This window comes from Schizosaccharomyces osmophilus, chromosome 1, assembly GCF_027921745.1.
Source record: "Schizosaccharomyces osmophilus chromosome 1, complete sequence".
Lineage (NCBI taxonomy): Eukaryota > Fungi > Ascomycota > Schizosaccharomycetes > Schizosaccharomycetales > Schizosaccharomycetaceae > Schizosaccharomyces > Schizosaccharomyces osmophilus.
Window position 1 is genome coordinate 295394 of NC_079238.1, and position 19084 is coordinate 314477.

Genomic DNA, 19084 nt, shown 5'->3' on the forward strand with positions numbered 1-19084 from the left:
CCATAGGTACTAGTGTTACAACTGTACTGTAAGGTCAGTGCTTTATCTTATTTTTCTCAAAGCGAGCCCTTCACCAGCAAAAAACCCACGTCTAATGCTTTAAAATACTTCTAAATGTTACTAGTACTTTCACGGCAGTAGTTAAAATTTTTGTTTCTAGCTAATTAACTTCTCTCTATGTTCACCTTCAGCAGACACTTGTTCACCACCAAACTACCCACATTCTGCCGGTCATCAAAAATTTGGAGCAGAAGAATGGCAGCCGTCGGTCAAGACATTAACGAAAGGGTTTCAGCCCAAGGAAATGTAGTTAGAACATTGAAAAGCCAAGGAGCACCTAAAAATGAAATAGACACAGAGGTAGAAAAGCTTTTAGCCTTAAAGAACCTTAAGGTTGGAGAATCTGGTTCGGGAAAAAAGAAAGATAGTTCATTCACTTTAAAGACGCCCAAAGGAACGAAGGACTGGTACGATAAGGATGTCGTTTTGCGTGAGCGTATCTTCAAGACAGTTATTGATATCTTTAAGCGTCATGGCGGTGTAACTTTAGACACACCTGTCTTTGAATTAAAGGAAATTCTTGCCGGAAAGTACGGAGAAGATAGCAAGTTGATTTATGATCTTAAAGATCAAGGTGGTGAACTTTGCTCTTTGCGCTATGATTTGACTGTCCCTTTTGCTCGTTGGTTGGCTATGAATCCAAAAGTTACCAACATTAAGCGTTATCACATTGCAAAGGTTTACCGAAGAGATCAACCAGCAATGACCAAGGGTCGCATGCGTGAGTTTTACCAATGTGATTTTGATATTGCTGGTTCTTTCGATTCCATGATTCCCGACTCTGAGGCTCTCAAAGTCTTAGTGGAAAGTTTAGATTCCTTGGAAGTTGGAAACTACACCATTAAAATCAACCATCGCCAAATTTTGGATGGCATTTTCACCGTTTGCGGTGTTCCTTCTGACAAGGTCCGTACTATTTCTAGCGCTGTCGACAAACTTGACAAGCTTCCTTGGGAAGAAGTTAAGCGTGAAATGGTTGTTGAAAAGGGACTTTCTGAAGAGGTAGCTGATAAAATCGGTAAATATGTTTTGCTTAAGGGCGATCGCTCTTTGTTAGAAAAATTGAAAGGCGATGCTCTGTTGTCTAGCAATCCTTCCGCAAGTGGTGCCTTTAATGATATGGAGCTACTTTTTGATTATCTTGAAAGCTTTGGTATTTTGAACAAGTTTTCCTTTGACATGTCTTTGGCTCGTGGTCTTGACTACTATACTGGCATCATCTACGAAGCTGTTACAGAAGCATCAGCTCCCAAGGTAAAGAGTTCAGTTGAAAAGAAATCTTCTGAAGACCCTGAAGCTGATCGCTCTAACGATGATAGTATCGGTGTCGGTTCTATTGCTGCTGGTGGACGCTATGACAATCTTGTTGGCATGTTTGCTGCTAAAAAAAATAGCCAAGTACCTTGTGTCGGTATTAGCTTGGGTCTGGAAAGGATTTTTTCCATCTTAAGATCCAGAATACCCGACGAAGAAATTCGTGCCAACGAAGTCGATGTTTTCGTCATGGCCTTCGGTGGTGGTAAAGAATGGACTGGATTTTTGAAGGAGCGTATGCAAATTTGCAATGACCTTTGGAAGAATGGAATTAAAGCCGAATTTTTATACAAAGCTAAGCCCAAGCCCAGACAGCAATTTGATGCAGCAGATAAGTACGCTGTTCCTTTCTCTATTATCCTTGGACAAGATGAAATTGACCAAAACTCTGTACGTATAAGAAAAATGGGTTTGAAGGAAAAGAGTGATGAGGGTCAACTGGTATCTCGCGCTGATATGGTCAAGGTTCTCAAAGGCCACCTTGCCTCTTCAGATTAATATGAATTATATAAATTTCCGTTGGTTAGAAATAGATAAAAATGGAAAATTTTGTTTTGAGATATCTATTTATGTTTGAAAAGTTTGTAACGATTAAGAAGTCTAATGATTGATAGATTAGCGCATATAGCAAGAAGATGTGTAGATAGGATGGCAATAACGATAAGTATAAATCTTCATAGAGTTCTAAAGGCAAAACATCAAAAGACGTTGTTTTCAGGTGGTACAAACTGTCGTAGACGGACACCTCCTTCTTTAAGTATTGATGCAGTATGGTTATCCATACTGTAAGACGTGCTGTAAACAACTAGACGAATCAGGTTAGTATTTCATAGATCGCAGTCAACGAACCTTCGCTGATACCGACTTGAGCAATTTTCACCGAGCAAGTTAGACAGGGACACCTTTGAGTACAGTTAGTATGAGGTAGATAGATTTCAATAGGCATACGTGTCGCAATATAGAATACCATTGGATCCGACGCGTTCACGTCCAGCTTCCAATAGGGCATTTTCCTCTGCATGAAGACACAGGCACGTGTGCAAGTCAGTGCCACAAGACAGAGCAGAGTTACACCTAGGGCATCCGCCTTCATTACAATTTTTTATCCCTCTAGGTGTTCCATTATACCCGGTAGCAATAATGCGATTGTCACGAACAAGGACACAACCTACACGCCGTTTCATGCAGTTACTTCTCATTGCAGCTAAACTAGCCATTTGCATAAAGTAGCTATCCCAAGATGGACGGAATCTATCATTGTTCATCATATCTGCGCTTCTTAGTTTATCCCGCAGAACGGGTTTTTCAAAGGCATCGTTATTGATGTGAACCTGAGCCAAAGATCGATGACGATTTACGCTATTATCGCTTTTGAAGGCTGCTTCATCTTGAATGGCACAAAATTGCTCGAGAGTAGTATTTTTTTTATGAGGGTAACTAGATAAAAGCAAGTTATTTTCCAAAAACAATTCAGGTCTAGAGAACAAGGAGGAGAGTGGACGATTTCGACTTAATCATTTATGGATTCGCTTCCTGTTACAGCAAATGAGAAGCTCGTGCTTGGTCTCCAAGAACCTGATTGCTTACGGGAAATAACTCACAGAAAGATTTGTTAGTAATGTAGCACAATCACTTAGAGTCTAAGACACCCTACATACCTTCTGTAACGGCGAAAGCGAGTAAGAACTGGAGCATCAACATAGACAAGAAGGAAAAAGGGTCGTTTTATAATCCCATTAAGAAACTGAGTAGAGGGAATCCCATTCATGACTAATCTGCTACGCCAACGCTGAGTAACATAATCGATTAACGCGTTGGCTCCTACTAATATTTCATCGTCGACTTGGTAAACATGGTCGCTTGCTTCGTCCGCCTTGTATACTCGCTCGATAAGTTTAAAATCAAGTTCTTCAACCAAAAACTCTACCAATGTATCCTTACCACTGCATATAGGGCCAGTGAGTCCTACTAGTGGCATTTTTTTTATTAAAAGATACGATTCCCAGAGACAAACGAAATGTGATTTTTTTGCAGATTATTTATTCTCAAATGAGGAGTAGGGTAAAGCTTTTTGTAAAAAAAGGATATCCTTAAAGAAAAGAAAGAAGTGTTGAAAGGGTTTCTAAGAATTGTCTTGCTATGTATTTTGGACTGTCAAATCAAACGAGAATAGACTCATCTATCGAAAATTCTTTCTCATTTGAAAAGAATCTTTTTATTTTCCAATAGTTATCGGTTAGTAATAGTTTTAGAAGTGCTCGTTGAATGAACAACTTGAGATGCCTATATATGAAAAAATTGCGGATACAATGTTTAAGAAAACCTCGTTTTTATTCAATAATTTGAAAGTATGAGTTTCTTTCCTCTCGACTTTTCAGAGTATCTCAAAGCCTATACCAGCACTAAACTATACATGCCTTTTCCAACGAACGAATTGAGTAGAACCAAACTGTTGGAATTGTAGTTTTTGAAGAGAAGTAGACTTTGAAGAGAAGTAGACTAATAAAGGTTCTTGTATATTTAAACGTGCATATTGCAGGGAAACAGAAATTTTAAGAATTACGAGTGAAAGCATACAATGAGATGAATCCAGGTAATCCGACTTCTGGATTATGGAGAAAATTTAAGCAATTCTGGTTGAATGCTAAAAATGAATATTTGGAATGGGAAAGACAACAACTGAACGAGCCGTCGACTAATTTGAGAGAAACTCAAGATAGAAACTCAATAACCAAAAAACCGGATGTACAGTTTATCCCACCCCCTAATCCTTCTTCTAAAAAGAGAAAAAAGCGGCATGTATCTGAAGACTCTCCCAGAAAAACTCTAGCAAGAGGTCATACCCCGAAACAGCAGACATCCAACAAGATTGATGTCAAATCAGAACCGACTTCACCAAATAAACGTATTCATCTTGACCTCAATAATGATGATTCTTTTGATGCTCCTTTCCTAACCCCTATGAATGATTTATCACCTTCACGTTCGCGATTCCATCCACACCGACAACCCTTACCATCTTCATCTTTGCATGCCTCCGGATTTTCCATTCAACCCAGGATTCCTTCTCTTTCTTCTCCATCTCAATTTCATTTTCATGATCCTCCAACACAAACGGATCCTCCTTTCCCTACTTCATCTCCGAAAACTGCTACACATACGAATTCCGAATCATTGGTTCTTTTTCAAAGGCTTGAAAGTATCGAATCTATGTTACATAATTTACAGGATAAATTAAACAACTACGAACGAAATACTAGCGCAAGCCCTCTTTTGTTTGGACCACCAAATGGCAGGTCTTCCCCTTCGTTACCGAACTTCCCTAGCCATTCGACTCCTCTCCCTTCAGCGCTCTCTCAGCAGCAGGACTCGAATCTTCAAAGAAATTTCCTAAATTTCTCATCCGGCAGGAACGAAATTTCTGGCTCAGTCGAAGAGAATCGTGAAGTGAAAAAGAATGGTAAGGAACTTTACGAACTCAGTAGTGAAAGCTCATCTGAATCTGAAGATTCCTTAATCTTGGAAGAATTTTCTGAGTCCCGTGCATTCAATTCCCCAAAAGCCACCCAAGACAACAATTTGCAAACGCTGGACGCAAAGAAAGGAACTGGGAACAATGTATCTTATAATATATCTGCCTCTTCAACGCTTGGAAATCAGAATGAACCTTCAAATCAAAACATGTTTGATACTTCTACTCCGATTTCCAATCGGACAGCAGCATCTGCTGATAAACATACGGAAATGAAAAAAGAGACGCCAGATTTGTCAAATAATAAAGATACCATCTTAGCTGGTGGAAATACGGAAATGGCTCAGCATGAACCACTCAAGGAGCAACCAGCTGGTTCAAGCTATATAGACACTAAAAATGATTCTGCTGACCATCGTCAGAAAAACAACAAGAGTGTTCCAACGACAGGAATATCTAACGAAAGGCCAGACATTAGCACAACCATGTTTGAACAATTAACACCCATCCCTAAAACATCATGGAGTCGCTACAGCCAGAAACGAGAAGTTCCAAATACGGTGGTCGAACATCCAAGAAAAAGCCCTTCCATAAATAGCCAGACTCAGTCACCAAGGCAGGGGCAAGAAAGTACAAGTAACGATATTGAACATACAAAAGAGGCACTTGCAAGACTTCGATCAAAAATGCAAGAACGTTTGAAGAGACGCAATTCTGAAAGGAAAAATCAAACACAAGAGTCTCATCGCGGGCGATGAGTTACTAGATCATGGGACATTTCCAGTGTATTTGAACGATTGAGATATAGGTAATAATATTATGGTTATTAATGTTGCGTATTTCGTAAAAATATCTGAAATTATGTTTTACTGTGAAGTAAGGAAATATATAGAAGGGCTGTCATATAAAGCATACAAGACCTGCGTCTATACTATTTCCGTCTCAAACATACAAAATACGCTTCCCTAGATTCCTTAACAGACGCTTTTGGCTTTTCTATGTGAACACGTTTGAAAACCTTCATTAGAGACTTTTGAAACTCATGTTCTTCCGATCCCATATAATATTTACAAACAAAAAATCCCCCAGGACGAAGAAAGGTTTTGGCTAATTGAAATGCGGAATTACATAAATCCTAAAATTGTTAGTTATGAAACAAGAACTCCTTAAGCTGTAAGTTTTCGTACCATAGATACGGCATGATCTCGAATGCGTATGCCGGTAGTTGAATGAAGCCTAGTAAGAGTTAGATGAAAAGCGATTGATATGAATCCTTACATATCACTCAAAATTGTATCTACAATCAAGTCATTTGTCTTTGGTTCCTGTCGATGTTGTTGGAAAGCATCTTGTATTTTGGCCTGTGTTTGAGGGTCCAACATATCGCCGTACACTGGAAAGACTCCTTGCGGCGGCGACACATTTTGAATATCCACTGCAACGACAAATCCTTCGGCGCCTACAGCCGTCGAGGCTACTTGAGACCAAGAGCCTGGAGCGAATCCCTACAAATGGTCAGAAAATCAAGAAGTAGCTTTGGAATCCTGCCTACCAAATCAATAACCCCAAATCCTTTTTTCAAGAACCTATGTTTTTGGTTTAACTTTATGAATTAGTAATGCTGTTGAAGCGAATTCTCTACAAAAATGGAGCATTATCATTGTCATACTTCCAGTAATTTATAAGCAGCTCTAGACCGATAATTATCAACTTTGGATTGTTTACGAAAAGCGTCTTGCGAACGTTTAGCAGCCCATGACCAAAAGGGGACCGTCTGTCTCATTTCGTTCCATGGATTTGGTGGTTTCTGGGACCTTGCAAGGAACAAAAAAAATTGAAAATTGAAAATAAAATAAAATAAAACAAAACAAAATAAGAAATAAGAAATAAGTGCTATATTAAAGGTCTTTAGTCTACTAGCGATAGCAGTGGTAGCAGTAATTATTTGTATGTACCAGCATGATATTTCACCAAGATTACCATCACACGTCTCAACTCCATTTACAAATTCAATGGAATGTCTCATCTTTTGGTTTCTTTGCAAGCCCACTTAACAAGCATATAATTGCGATGGCAACGCTTCTAGCTTTTGCATATAACTGTCAATACAATGCAACTCATTTCATTTTGATATCACAGGCGTTCCACAAACCTAGTCGCAAAACCTATATGCATTAACTTTACTTTTTATATCTACCAAAACCTTTGGATCCAGGAAACCTTTCAATCGTTGATGATTTGAAAAACAAATATTTCTTTCACTTTGTTTACCTTTTATTTGTTTACTAAAAAATCCCAACCTGTATCGTTATATTAGCTTTACAAGTAAGTTCTATTTGCGTAATCCAATGTTTGCGTAAAGAGAAGTAACACACAATTTTACATAACGATATCAGGGTTCTTTGTAAAATGTTTCTAGCTAGACAGACCAGACCCATACAAAGCTGAATGGATTTATAAGATAACAAACTGCAACGGAGACACTATGCAATTTGAGTGAAACTTAAGTAGCGCACTATCTCAGATCTAAACAGACAAAGAACGCGTTTTAATTTACCCATAACCATGATTGTCTCTATTCTCGACTATGGGAGTGGAAATGTACGCTCTTTAGTCAATGCCATTCAACATCTTGGATACAAGGTTGAGTGGATTCGAAGTCCCGAAGAAATTGCAAACGCTGAGGTATGGAAGAAGCTAATGAAGAATTGCTAGTACATCCACTATTCATTCAAAAGAAATGGAAGGCTTGATGGCATTGTAATTTGAATAAACTATTTTGATGTGGTGATCATCTAGAATTCAATATTGTGAACATATTGTTAACATAGTGTTAGTGCTTGATTTTCCCTGGCGTGGGTAATTTCGGCTTTGTGTGCGATTCTTTAGCAAAGGAAGGATATCTTGAAGCATTGCGCGATTATGCACTCTCTGGAAAACCTTTTATGGCTGTCTGTGTCGGTATACAAGCTTTGTTTGAAGGTTCAGTAGAAGCACCTGAATCCAAGGGTCTTGGTATCTTCCCTGGATTGGTGCAAAAGTTCCAGAGCAAGAACAAAAGTGTCCCTCACATTGGATGGAATTCCTGTGCTGTTCGTTCCAATACCGAACAAGAACATTATGGCTTAAGGCCTCACGACAAATTTTACTTTGTCCACTCCTACATGATCCCTACTGCCAATTTACAACTTCCTAGCGATTTCCATGTCGCTACCACCCGCTATGGCGATGAAACGTTTGTGGGTGCTATCATGAAGAAGAACTTTCTTGCTACACAGTTCCACCCAGAGAAGAGTGGTGCTGCTGGTTTACGCTGCATAGAAGCTTTCTTATCTGGAAACTATGAAAAAGCCATTAGTGGCGTGGATACTCAATTGCTAGAAAACTCTAGCGGAGGATTGACAAAGCGTGTCATTGCTTGCCTTGACGTCCGTTCAAACGATTCTGGCGATCTCGTTGTTACCAAGGGTGACCAATATGACGTTCGCGAGAAAGCCGCTGCCGGTGGTGAAGTTCGCAACCTCGGTAAACCAGTTGAACTATGCCAGCGCTACTTTGAAGAAGGGGCAGATGAAGTTGTTTTCTTGAATATCACCTCTTTCCGCAACTGTCCCTTGGCAGATGCTCCTATGCTTCAAGTGCTTGCGAAAGCTGCCCAAACCGTTTTCGTTCCTTTAACTGTCGGTGGTGGGATTCGTGAAATCGTCGATCCTGATGGTACAGTATACTCTGCTGTCGAAGTAGCAGGCACTTATTTCCGTTCAGGTGCTGACAAGGTGTCCATTGGCAGTGATGCCGTGTATGCCGCTGAACAATATTATGCAAATGCCCAAAAATTAACTGGAACTACTGCTATTGAAACCATTTCTGCGGCGTATGGTTGCCAGGCTGTTGTTATTTCCATTGATCCCAAACGCCAGTATGTTAAAAGCCCTGAAGAAACCAAGCATCATGCTATCAAAACTCCTCATCGCGGCCCGAATGGGGAAGAATATGCTTGGTATCAGTGTACCGTAAAGGGAGGAAGAGAATATCGTGATATAGACGTTGTTGAATTGGCTAGAGCATGTGAAGCTATGGGAGCTGGCGAAGTCCTCTTGAACTGCATGGATCAAGATGGTTCCAATGCTGGATATGACATTGGGTTGGTTCGTCTGGTTAAAGAATCCGTCAAGATTCCTGTTATAGCTTCTAGCGGTGCAGGCGTTTCTGAGCATTTTGAGCAAGTATTCAAGGCAACTGAGTGTGATGCAGCACTTGCTGCTGGCATCTTCCATCGCAAGACTTGTAGTATTGAAAATGTAAAGGAACACCTTCAAAAATCAGACGTTCTTGTACGATTATAATAGTGATTACTGTCACAATTTTGGATCCTCTTTTTTCCGTTTCTTATTCTTTTTTGGTTTACAGCACCGCAGAAGCATGTACAAATAGAAAATGTTTATTAGATATTATTTTAGTTATCAACAATCAAAAAGTTATTTAGTCTCTATGAGGTTTTTTTAGTCGTGACATAATAAATGTAGAAATATCTTTGTCCAGTATAAGTATAGCAACGGCATAGATTATTGCTAAAGTGGGTGCGGATGCGACAAACAAAAGTAATCCAATACTGTGATTTTCAAATTGATGAAGAAGAGTTTTGCTAACGATTGAAAGCAAACCAGCCATAAGGGTAATCAATGACCCCGGCATGGACTTGGAGAATCTGAGGAAAGGAAAGTTTTTATGAACAAAATGAACGACAAATAAGATACGAATTGTAAGATTGGAGATGTTGGCCAAAACAAGTCCGTGAGCTCCTAAAGATAACCAATCTAAAAACACTTTCCCGCTTACAAAATACAAGATGGTAGAAAGTAAAAAGCATCTACTTTGACTCAGGAGTTGGAAAGAACTGGCCGTAGATACGAAAAAAGCTTCCAAAACGCCATTCACGGCCATAAAGGGGATGTAAAACGCATACCAAGATAGAACACTAGCGCTTTCATCGGAGGTCCACTGCTTACCAGCTCCAAATTTTAAAACAATAGTTGAATAGTTATACCCAAAAATGACAAACATAGAAAGATAATAATATAACTTTAAAATCCAAAGAAGAAGAACAGTTGCTTTTCTTTGGTCCTCTTTTTCAGGTGAATGTGTCAATTGAGCAAACACAATTCGAGAATGCTCCTCTAACGGACGAAACAAGATTCTGGCAATCAAAGACCCGTAATTTGATGCTAACGCGTAGGGACCTTGTACTGAAGGTGCAGCGTACCAAGCAATCATTATCTTGTCGCCTTTTGTCATTAAATGCTTGAGTAGGAGATGAAACGTATGCGAAGAAATGACACCGAGGAAAGACTCCTCCCAATAAATCAATTTCCCTTCATGCAATACTCGTCGAGGGAAAATGAATAGTGACTTTGCATTGGCAACTGAATATAAAGCGACAAAATTAACGACAGATTCCATAAGTGTTCCCAGAGCGAACGGGAGAACGGAAAGGTTTTTATTTTGAAAAAGAAGGAAGATAAAGAACGAGGTTACTGTATTGGAAATGATTCCTAGACCCTCAGCAGAGGCAGTGGGGGAATATTGTCGTCTCCAATGCAGGATTTGATAATAGGGCTCCGAAAGGAGGTAGAGTAAGCCGGCAAAAGAGTACAATAATATACAGGTAGTCTTGTAGGGAAACATTGGCATAGCATATAAATAAAATAGGGCCACGAGAGTGGAAACAATTACGCCAGCATAAACAGAGATTAAAGAAGCATTCTTAACAAGTTGTAGTCTTCCAGAACGGTACTTGGAGTCGGGGATTGGTAATTTCGTTGTATCTTCAATGCAGTTTTCTTGAGAAGGCATACGTTGCATAGCAAGACGAACCGATTCCCTACTTACAAACAATATTGTGCTTCTCAATATTTCAAAATGGATAGAGGAATATGCATATGCTCGAGGACTCGTGAATCGAATCGTTAGTTGATTTAACACGAATGTTAAACCTCGAGAAATGCTTTGAAAAAAGATCGAAGATCCAAGTCCCTTGGAAGAAGAATGCAATAATGAGTCCGACGTAGACATCTTGGAAGGGCTTGAGTTTTCATTTGGTACCATTTCGTTTACAAGTGTAAAGGCCAAAACAGGAAGAACGGTAATAAACTAATGTATATTAGGACACAATTAAAGTAGCATTTCAAGAAGAATATCAACTAATAAATTATCATGCGAATCGATGGTTTTCAAACGACCTCAGGTTAGCTGCTAACTTATTCATCATTTGAAAAGCATGACTCAAAATATGACTCTATATATAGGTAATATACAATATGCTCGTATGGGTATAAAAGCATAAATATGCGCGTAAGTGTTTACTTCAAAATAAAGACCTCTTTGTTGAGCTATGGATGCAAAAAGATATTGTATTGAAGAAAATGACAGCTTATAAAACTATTAAAACTCGAATTTCCACGAAAAGGCCAACTTTGTATTCGAGCATTCCATGTCTTGCATCTCGTAAATTTGGAGTGTTCTTCAATTCAAAAGGTATTTATTCTGTTGTGGGAAAAGTGCTGTTTATTGGCAAAAACAAAGTCATTATCGTTAAATTAGACTTAAAAAAGGCTTTAACGTTGATCAAAGGATAGGTTTGGAAGGATATAATTTGATTGATTGAAAAAGTCGTCTGGTTTTGCATAAACGATTCTTGAAGGACATCTCATTCTTTTGGATGCAAAGAAAGGGCAATAAACAGAGAAACTGCTGGCTGGTTTTCTCTTTCGTTTGTGGAGTATAAGCAGACGTTCTTTGGTTCAAACCGTTTGTGGATGAAAACGAAGTGTATAGCTGGAAATCGGATTCAGCAGTTTAGTATATTCCTCCTTTTGTGTTTCTCAATATTTGCATGTGTTCCATCGAAATGACAGAAACATCCGTTGAAAGAGTCGAAACAACTGTTCAAAAAAAGTCGAATGCCAAAGGGGAATCCCGGGTTTTACTGGATGTCATCTCTGAGCTTCAACATTTACTGGGAAATGAATATGAGACGTATACGATGTGCGTCACGGACTTTATTGTTGGTCAATTGAGTCGCAAAGAATTGAATAATGTACTGTCCAAGTACTCTAATGATTCGAGATTTGGTAAGCAGCTATGGAAAAATTTATTGCTAACGATTAGTCCAATTGCATAACCAAATAATTTTAAGTATAGTCAGAGATTTGCAAAGATCAGGAAAGTCTGTCGTGAATAATTTGCCATGGGTGAAACGAAAACGATCTGATGGAGCTTTGTTTGTTCACAAAAAACACACCTCGCATAATACACAAGCTAAAAAATTGAAAAAAATTATTCTTTCTTTAAGTTCTAAGGACAGGGCGCGGATTAAGGCGGTTTTGAAGGTAAGTCATGAAAGAATGTTTGGACTCTTTGTCTATTTAAACTCCTAGTGTTTAATTAGAGCTAAATGTTTAGGAAAATACTGGCTTTCAACCACAGCTTCCTGGACTATTACTGGAAACGAGAATTGCCAAACTGCCTAAAATTCCAGTTTCTCGTGATAAACTAAATTCTGGTACGCACCGATTGTATTGAGTTGCTTCTTTTCTCTAATATCTTTTAGTATTTGTTAATGATATTAAGGCTGGTTACGTTGCTCCCCTCGCCTCTGAAACTTTGGAAGTTCCTGATGCCGATTCCCTGAAAGAACGCATCACTGCAATTGCTTTAGAAAATGGTTTATTAGGAGGGATTGAAAAATCTGTTCCTGAAGTTATTTTGGCGGGATTGGAAAACCATCTAAAAAATATTTTCTCGAAGTGCTTTTCCATTTTGGATAGGCTGATGGAAAAAAGACAGCACCATGATTCTTCATTTACATTACAAGATTTAAGCTTGACTTGGTCAATAGAACCGCATATGCTCGTTGAAGAGTATCCTCATAATGCCAAAATTCCGTTTCTACTTCATGACGCTGCTATGGAGGATGAACTAAATACAGCTACCAAAGAATTTTCTTCTCCTTTACCCGACTACATGAAGCCGATGGACACGTCTTCTGATGAGCGCGAAGCAGTAGCAGCTTTGCTAGACGATGTAATTCCTTTAGATTAAAACAACGGCCTTTAGTAGAGTGTAGCATAGTTGCTTCTACTATTATAATCTTCTTCACGGTCCTCTATTAATGAAATTACCTTTTTGATTTGAGTTAAACAACTTTTCATTTTTTTTCAAGGAATACCACCATTAATAATTTATTAGATAGATACTTGTACAAATTAATTAAAATAACAAAAGAGAGAAAGAATTCCCATCATCCAAAAGGAAAAAAACTAGAAACACAACCAAAGTATTAAATACGCATATCTGTTTCAGTGTCGATACCAGCGTATGGAGTATCGTGACGAACTTCCCGAATGGTCTCACTTTCACCAACTTCTTCATCCATAGGAGGGTGTTCACGAATTGCTTCCTTCATAGTAACAGAATCATCCGCGCCTTTCTTTTCAGTAACAGATGATGGTGTATGACTCATTTCTAATTCCATATTTTCATTGAGTTTACGATCACTAGGGTCTTCCCAGAATCGTTTCTCACCATGGCACAAGCGCTTGACCCAAGGAGGCAAAAGACCACCCTCGACACGCCAAGTCCAAGGTTCCTTTTGGTCGTAATCACCAGGCGTAATTTTTCCTCTGGACGCTTTGTCGATGAGGTAAATGATAATATTCAAAACCATGTAAGAGATGATACCGGCAATTAAACCATAAGCGATGGAATAAGTAAGAGGCATTAAAGCAATTGTAATGAATGCAGGGATGGAGTCACCGAGATAGCTCCAGTTAATGAGGGCCGAACTCTTCATCATCAAACTACCGACAAGCACCAAGGTAGAGCCGGTGGCCCAAACAGGAATACTGGAAAAGATAGGAGCGAAGAAAAGAGAGATGAAGAAACAGATACCGATGACAACACCGACAATGCCTGTTTTACCACCGGCAGAAATACCAGAACCAGACTCGATAAAAGCGGTGACGGGAGAAACACCGAAAAGGGACCCAATGGAAATACTCAAAGCATCGACGAGATAAGCAACGGCGGATCCTTCAAAATCCTGGGTGCGTTGATCGACGAGACCGGCATAATGAGCCATGGAGTATAAAGTACCGGTCGTATCCATAATATCGACGTAAAGGAAAGTGATCAAAGCAACGGCAAATTGACCACCGGTGACTTTCCAATTTTGGGCCACCAAGATACTATTAATTTTGCGAAAGCTAACGACTTTTTTGAAAAAATTAAAGTCGGAATCACCACTGTCAGTATGGGGGAACATGGTAATTTTTGATCTACGAGGCCAACTGGCGATGGTGACGAGGGCGATACCAGCAAGGACAGCACCCTTGAAGCGGTACATCATGAGAACGGCGGTAAAGACACCACCGCAAAAGATACCGACCCACATACGAGCGGATTGCAGCTCATGGCCATCACATGTATAATCGGAGGAAAGATATTCGGGAGGACACCCACCAAGACCGACGATGTCGGAAGCGGAATGGCCGACAACACCTAAACCAGCACTAGGAGTGAGACCGATGATGGTTAGGTATAAACCGATACCAGCACCGGTTGCAAATTTGAGAGATGCAGGGATGGCACGAGCAAGCCATTGACGAAGACCGATGATGGTTAGGCCGGTGAAGATGAAGCCTTCGACAAAAACAGCCAAAAGGGCTTCACGATAAGGCACACGACCAGAACCATTATAACCGACCACCTGATAAGCAAAATAAGCATTTAAGCCCATACCTGGGGCCATTCCGACGGGCATATTGGCAAACAGACCCATACAGACAGAAGACAAACAAGAGATAGCAGCAGTAGCAGTGACGACGTCACGGTGGAAGTTTTGCTTGCAGGCCAAAAAGCTTTTATCGGTATCGCATGCATTGGGATCGGAAGCGGTACATTCGCAAGGACCACCGGTGTCGATCATAATAGAAGCATTGACGGCAAGGATGTATGCCATAGCACAAAAGGTCGTTAAACCGGCACGAAGTTCGATGCTAAACCGACTGCCTCTACGTTCACGAGGATGTCCACAACCCTCAAGACGGAACCAATGGCCGACGAAGCTGCGTGCGATTTTGAAGTCGAGTTCCTCGACCCATTCCCTAAAGCGTTGCATGACCTTCATGATAAATACAAATACCAATACCTGTGGAGAAAAGAGGAAGAATGGCAATGAAAGCAAACCAAAGGGAACCAATGGAAATTAAATAAATGAAACAACAAGAAGGGAAGAAGCAATTACGCCTCTCAATGTCAATTTCAACGAAAAAAAGGAAAAAAAAAAAGATCCCAATGTCAAAAGGAAACCTTGAAAAGTAGAATTGATCCTTAATCTATAGGAGGTTCTACACAAACAAACTGTCAAACCTTCGTTTGAGCAACAACACCTGTGAGCAATGGGCAGACAGACCCAAAAAGGTGCAAAGAGAGAAGAAGATGGAAAGCAAGTCGCTTTTGCTCTTTTTCTCTTTTTCTCTTTTTTTTTGGTGAAAAATACAATTCGGGAGACAACTCTTGTGAATGTTCCAAAGGAATTAGCAATGGGAGTTGCCAACAAACTGTGAAAAGAACCGACAAGAGCTTGCAGGAAGGGACGAGGGGTGATTTATATAAGAAGGTGACAATCTATAGCTTCATCGATGGGGCAAATCACTGTGACCCGTAAACAGAGTTTTAGGTGAAGTTTTTGGAACTTGTTGCACAAGCGTTACTTTGAAAGAATAAAATTTGAATGCGCAGTAACAAAAAGTCACAAAGGATAAGGACACGAGAAACTAACAACGAATCAAGTAAGAATGTGATAATGATAGGAGAGGGGATGAGATAATGGGTGGAGATTGCTAGATAGGACTCGAGAGTAGAGATAAGAAGTAGCAATCGAGAGGTGACAATCAAAATTGAAGGAAAGCAAAAGTAAACAAAAGAGAAATACAAGAGACATCCTTGGCAAGGTGAGCCCACACACGACAAAAGGTAGTGATTGTCGACGAAAAGAATGAAAAAAATATCAAAGAAAACAACGGAACTAGAATAACAAAGTTGATTACAACTCATATCTCATATTGAGGTTTGACTGACTCTATATGAGATAGCTCTATAGCAAACGATTCTTCTTACAGAGGAATCTTTTGCTCGCTCGCATCTCTCCACAAATAATTAAGCTTATTTTCTACGAAATCCACGCGTCACCCTTCCACCAACCACATTCACGAAAAACGTGCGATTTTCAGGAGCACAAATCTAAAATGCGGTGATTTTCAACAACATGCGACTTCCCAATCTCGGATGAAAAACATTTTGCTGGTTTTTCTTTGTCTTTGCTTTTTTTCATGTCTTTTTTCGAGTCGCATGCCTTGCAAGAATAGTTTTTCTTCACTGTTTTCTACCAACCGTTCATTCAAAGGATTTCCGTTTTTTTTTAAGGACCAGACCCTCTTTCTTTCAATGGGTTTCTCTCTCTCTCTCTCTCTCTCCCTCAAAAAACGATTTTGTCATCGCTCACTAATCATCTCTATCCCGTATGCGGATGGTTTCTAGAATTGCGCTATTTGTAATGTCGTTCGATACCGGAATCCGTAATCCGTTTCTTCCGACGGACCTGGACGTACGCCTTCCTCATTTGATTCTATATATATTGGTGGGCATCTCTCTCTCTCTCTCTGTACCACCGTGCTTATTGTTCTTATACATTTACGAGGTTCGTAAGAGCACACTATAAAAATTTAAAGAAGCCCTCTTGCTCGTTATATAGCCTTTTGTTGGCAGAGGAAAACACCTGACCTTAGCAATAACAGCTTTTTCCCAAAGAACATCGTTTGCAAAAAAGAAACTTGCTTTTCTTGTTCGATTGAAATAAGAAATTATTCATTGTTGAAAGTTTTTTTGTTTTTTATTCAACGGTTTTCGTCTTTTCGAAACGTTTCCCATTCGTTGGTAAGGAATTGACCGTGTGCTTTCCAAGTTGCTCGGTTTTCTGTTTTTTTATTCTTGCTATTTTCCCACTCGTTCATTGTTCGCGCAGGTGTGGTTTGCTAGAACTTGTGAGTGTCGACTGATTCTGTCACGACGATTCTGTCTTTAACGCTTCGGGTTAATTGTTTTGGGTGAAAGGTTGCCCCTTTTGAATTTACTTGACTACATTCTTTCATTTCTCTTTTTCTTTTTTGGGATCTTACTTTTCCAACTTTTCCTTGTGTCCATCTAGTTGATAAACAACATCATCATGGTCACGACCTTTGAAATGCTTACTACCTGGAATCCAGTCACGGCTTCCTTGATCTCGCCTATTTTGGTGTACTGGATCGCCTCTGGATTCTTTGCTTTTCTTCATTGGCTCAACTCGCCTTTTTTCGAAAAATACCGTATCCATTCTCCTGAAGAAGTCGCACAGCGCAATCGGGTTCCTCACTTAGCCGTCTTCCGCGCCGTCGTCTTTCAACAATTCTGTGAAGTTGTAGTCGGTGTTGCCTTGGCTATCTTTGAAGGTTATCCGGAACCCGAAAATCATCAATTGCAACTTTTGCGCTATCAAACCTTTTTCGGAAAGAACTTTTCCCCTCTAGTCCAAGCTCTCCCTTTCCTTCCTTCTCTCGCCTACAACTGCCTCGTTCCCCTATCCCAATACATCCTTGCCTTCTTCATTATCGATACCTGGCAATACTTTTGGCACAGATACTTGCACTACAACAAGAAACTCTACAACATGATCCATGCCCACCATCATCGCTTGCAAGTTCCTTATGCCATGGGCGCTTTGTACAACCACCCATTTGAAGGTTTGATTTTGGACACTTTGGGTGCTGGTGTTGCCTATCTCATCGCTGGCTTAAGCCCGAACCAAGCTATCGTTTTCTTTACCCTTTCTACTTTGAAAACCGTCGATGATCATTGCGGTTATCTTTTCCCTTACGACCCTCTCCAAATCTTCTTCGCCAATAATGCCCGCTACCACGACCTTCATCACCAACCATATGGTTTCCAAAAGAACTTTTCTCAGCCTTTCTTTACTTTCTGGGATCATGTCTTAGGCACTTACATGGCCCCCAAGGCTGAGAGCATGATTGAACGAAAAGTCAGAGGTGGTAATACCGTGGATGTCAAGAAAGTTAACTAACTTTACTTGCTATACGTATTATCTTCTTTTTTTGTTCCTTTCTAACTTAAATCTTGTATTAATTTTTAATCTCCCCTTTTCGTACCTTGCATGCTGCTACTGTTTTTCATCGTTATCGCAGTTTTTCTCCTTTTTTTGTTTGTTCATTGGAATCTCCCCAAGACACCAATCCCGTTCTCTTCTCCACTCATTTTTTCGACTTTTTTCTTTTTAATTTAATGCTGTCCAGTTTGACTTCTTGCAAGTATCTGTGCATGCTTTACATCATTCGAGTATAAATTATTAATTTCCAATTCTAATTTGAAGAGTGCATCCCAATCCTTGGAGTTTGTTTGGCTTTAATTCTGGTTCGGTTCCACATTCAAAAGGGCTTTCTCCTTGACCGATCCTTTCACTACTTGGGCCTTTTTTTCTATGAACGCTGTAAAGGTTCGTTTCATCATGCCGGTCTTTAATTTATGTCAATAGTATTTTACTGTTCGTTTTCTTTCCATCATTCCATCATTCAAATCAAATATAATTGCTTACTATGATTTCTTCCTTTCCTAAGTACTAGTAGTCTTATTCCTCGTCGTATACATAATAGGTATGTAATCTTTGTAGCAAAAATCATTTCAAACCATCTTCTTACTTTTACTATTTTTTCTCTTATTTTTATTTATTTTTTTTCTTTTCTAATGAAGACTTTTTTCGTTTGTTTACTTTTGCCAATTTGAATTCTTGAAACGCGACGCGAACGCGTTGTCTCGTACTTGCTTTTATCCACACACCGCAGAAGAGCCGATGCTGATTTTGTCGAATTCGTGTGAAAACTAAGAAGGATTTTCATTGTATTCATCTAATTTTAAGAATCCTTTTTTGCCGTATTGAAAGCTTCGAAAGCTTCCTAAAGGGCGTTGTCATCGGCGAATGGAAAAGGTAGCTCATTCATCTTTATAAAGCAACTTCGCCTTGACCCTTTGTGATTTGTTGTATAACATATTCTACACGATCTTTTACTCTTTTCCAAACACTTTAGCTGGTAAAATTGGAATTCCTTTATAGAATTGGTTTTCTAAATTTTT

At 39.6% G+C, this 19084-nt stretch overlaps 9 protein-coding genes across 9 annotated transcripts; 5 read left to right on the plus strand and 4 right to left on the minus strand.

Annotated features, from left to right (window-relative positions):
• Positions 1-255: 255 nt before the first annotated feature.
• hrs1 (mitochondrial and cytoplasmic histidine-tRNA ligase Hrs1) lies at positions 256-1872 on the plus strand (the record flags this gene model as incomplete). Its single annotated transcript, XM_056178932.1, has 1 exon — positions 256-1872. The coding sequence occupies one exon, from the start codon at positions 256-258 to the stop codon at positions 1870-1872; it is 1617 nt and encodes a 538-aa protein (XP_056037171.1).
• Positions 1873-2072: 200 nt separating this feature from the next.
• dcd1 (deoxycytidylate deaminase) lies at positions 2073-3352 on the minus strand (the record flags this gene model as incomplete). The annotated part of the gene is made up of 4 exons (XM_056178933.1): positions 2073-2179; positions 2224-2276; positions 2323-2811; positions 3033-3352. The coding sequence occupies 4 exons, from the start codon at positions 3350-3352 to the stop codon at positions 2073-2075; spliced, it is 969 nt and encodes a 322-aa protein (XP_056037170.1).
• A 605-nt stretch (positions 3353-3957) lies between these two features.
• On the plus strand, positions 3958-5604 carry csi1 (mitotic centromere-SPB clustering protein Csi1; the record flags this gene model as incomplete). The annotated part of the gene is made up of 1 exon (XM_056178934.1): positions 3958-5604. One exon carries the CDS (start codon positions 3958-3960, stop codon positions 5602-5604), a length of 1647 nt encoding a protein of 548 aa, XP_056037173.1.
• A 173-nt stretch (positions 5605-5777) lies between these two features.
• On the minus strand, positions 5778-6629 carry mrm2 (mitochondrial 2' O-ribose methyltransferase Mrm2; the record flags this gene model as incomplete). The annotated part of the gene is made up of 5 exons (XM_056178935.1): positions 5778-5981; positions 6034-6082; positions 6125-6351; positions 6399-6449; positions 6516-6629. 5 exons carry the CDS (start codon positions 6627-6629, stop codon positions 5778-5780), a joined length of 645 nt encoding a protein of 214 aa, XP_056037172.1.
• A 782-nt stretch (positions 6630-7411) lies between these two features.
• Positions 7412-9192, plus strand: his4 (imidazoleglycerol-phosphate synthase His4; the record flags this gene model as incomplete). The annotated part of the gene is made up of 2 exons (XM_056178936.1): positions 7412-7531; positions 7684-9192. 2 exons carry the CDS (start codon positions 7412-7414, stop codon positions 9190-9192), a joined length of 1629 nt encoding a protein of 542 aa, XP_056037169.1.
• A 136-nt stretch (positions 9193-9328) lies between these two features.
• On the minus strand, positions 9329-10951 carry rft1 (ER GPI biosynthesis protein Rft1; the record flags this gene model as incomplete). Its single annotated transcript, XM_056178937.1, has 1 exon — positions 9329-10951. One exon carries the CDS (start codon positions 10949-10951, stop codon positions 9329-9331), a length of 1623 nt encoding a protein of 540 aa, XP_056037168.1.
• A 787-nt stretch (positions 10952-11738) lies between these two features.
• On the plus strand, positions 11739-12946 carry hfi1 (SAGA complex subunit Hfi1/Ada1; the record flags this gene model as incomplete). The annotated part of the gene is made up of 4 exons (XM_056178938.1): positions 11739-11976; positions 12014-12234; positions 12308-12407; positions 12456-12946. The coding sequence occupies 4 exons, from the start codon at positions 11739-11741 to the stop codon at positions 12944-12946; spliced, it is 1050 nt and encodes a 349-aa protein (XP_056035696.1).
• A 238-nt stretch (positions 12947-13184) lies between these two features.
• Positions 13185-15032, minus strand: SOMG_00141 (plasma membrane guanine and adenine transmembrane transporter; the record flags this gene model as incomplete). Its single annotated transcript, XM_056178939.1, has 1 exon — positions 13185-15032. The coding sequence occupies one exon, from the start codon at positions 15030-15032 to the stop codon at positions 13185-13187; it is 1848 nt and encodes a 615-aa protein (XP_056035698.1).
• A 2097-nt stretch (positions 15033-17129) lies between these two features.
• sur2 (sphingosine hydroxylase/sphingolipid delta-4 desaturase Sur2) lies at positions 17130-18020 on the plus strand (the record flags this gene model as incomplete). Its single annotated transcript, XM_056178940.1, has 1 exon — positions 17130-18020. One exon carries the CDS (start codon positions 17130-17132, stop codon positions 18018-18020), a length of 891 nt encoding a protein of 296 aa, XP_056035700.1.
• Positions 18021-19084: the final 1064 nt, after the last annotated feature.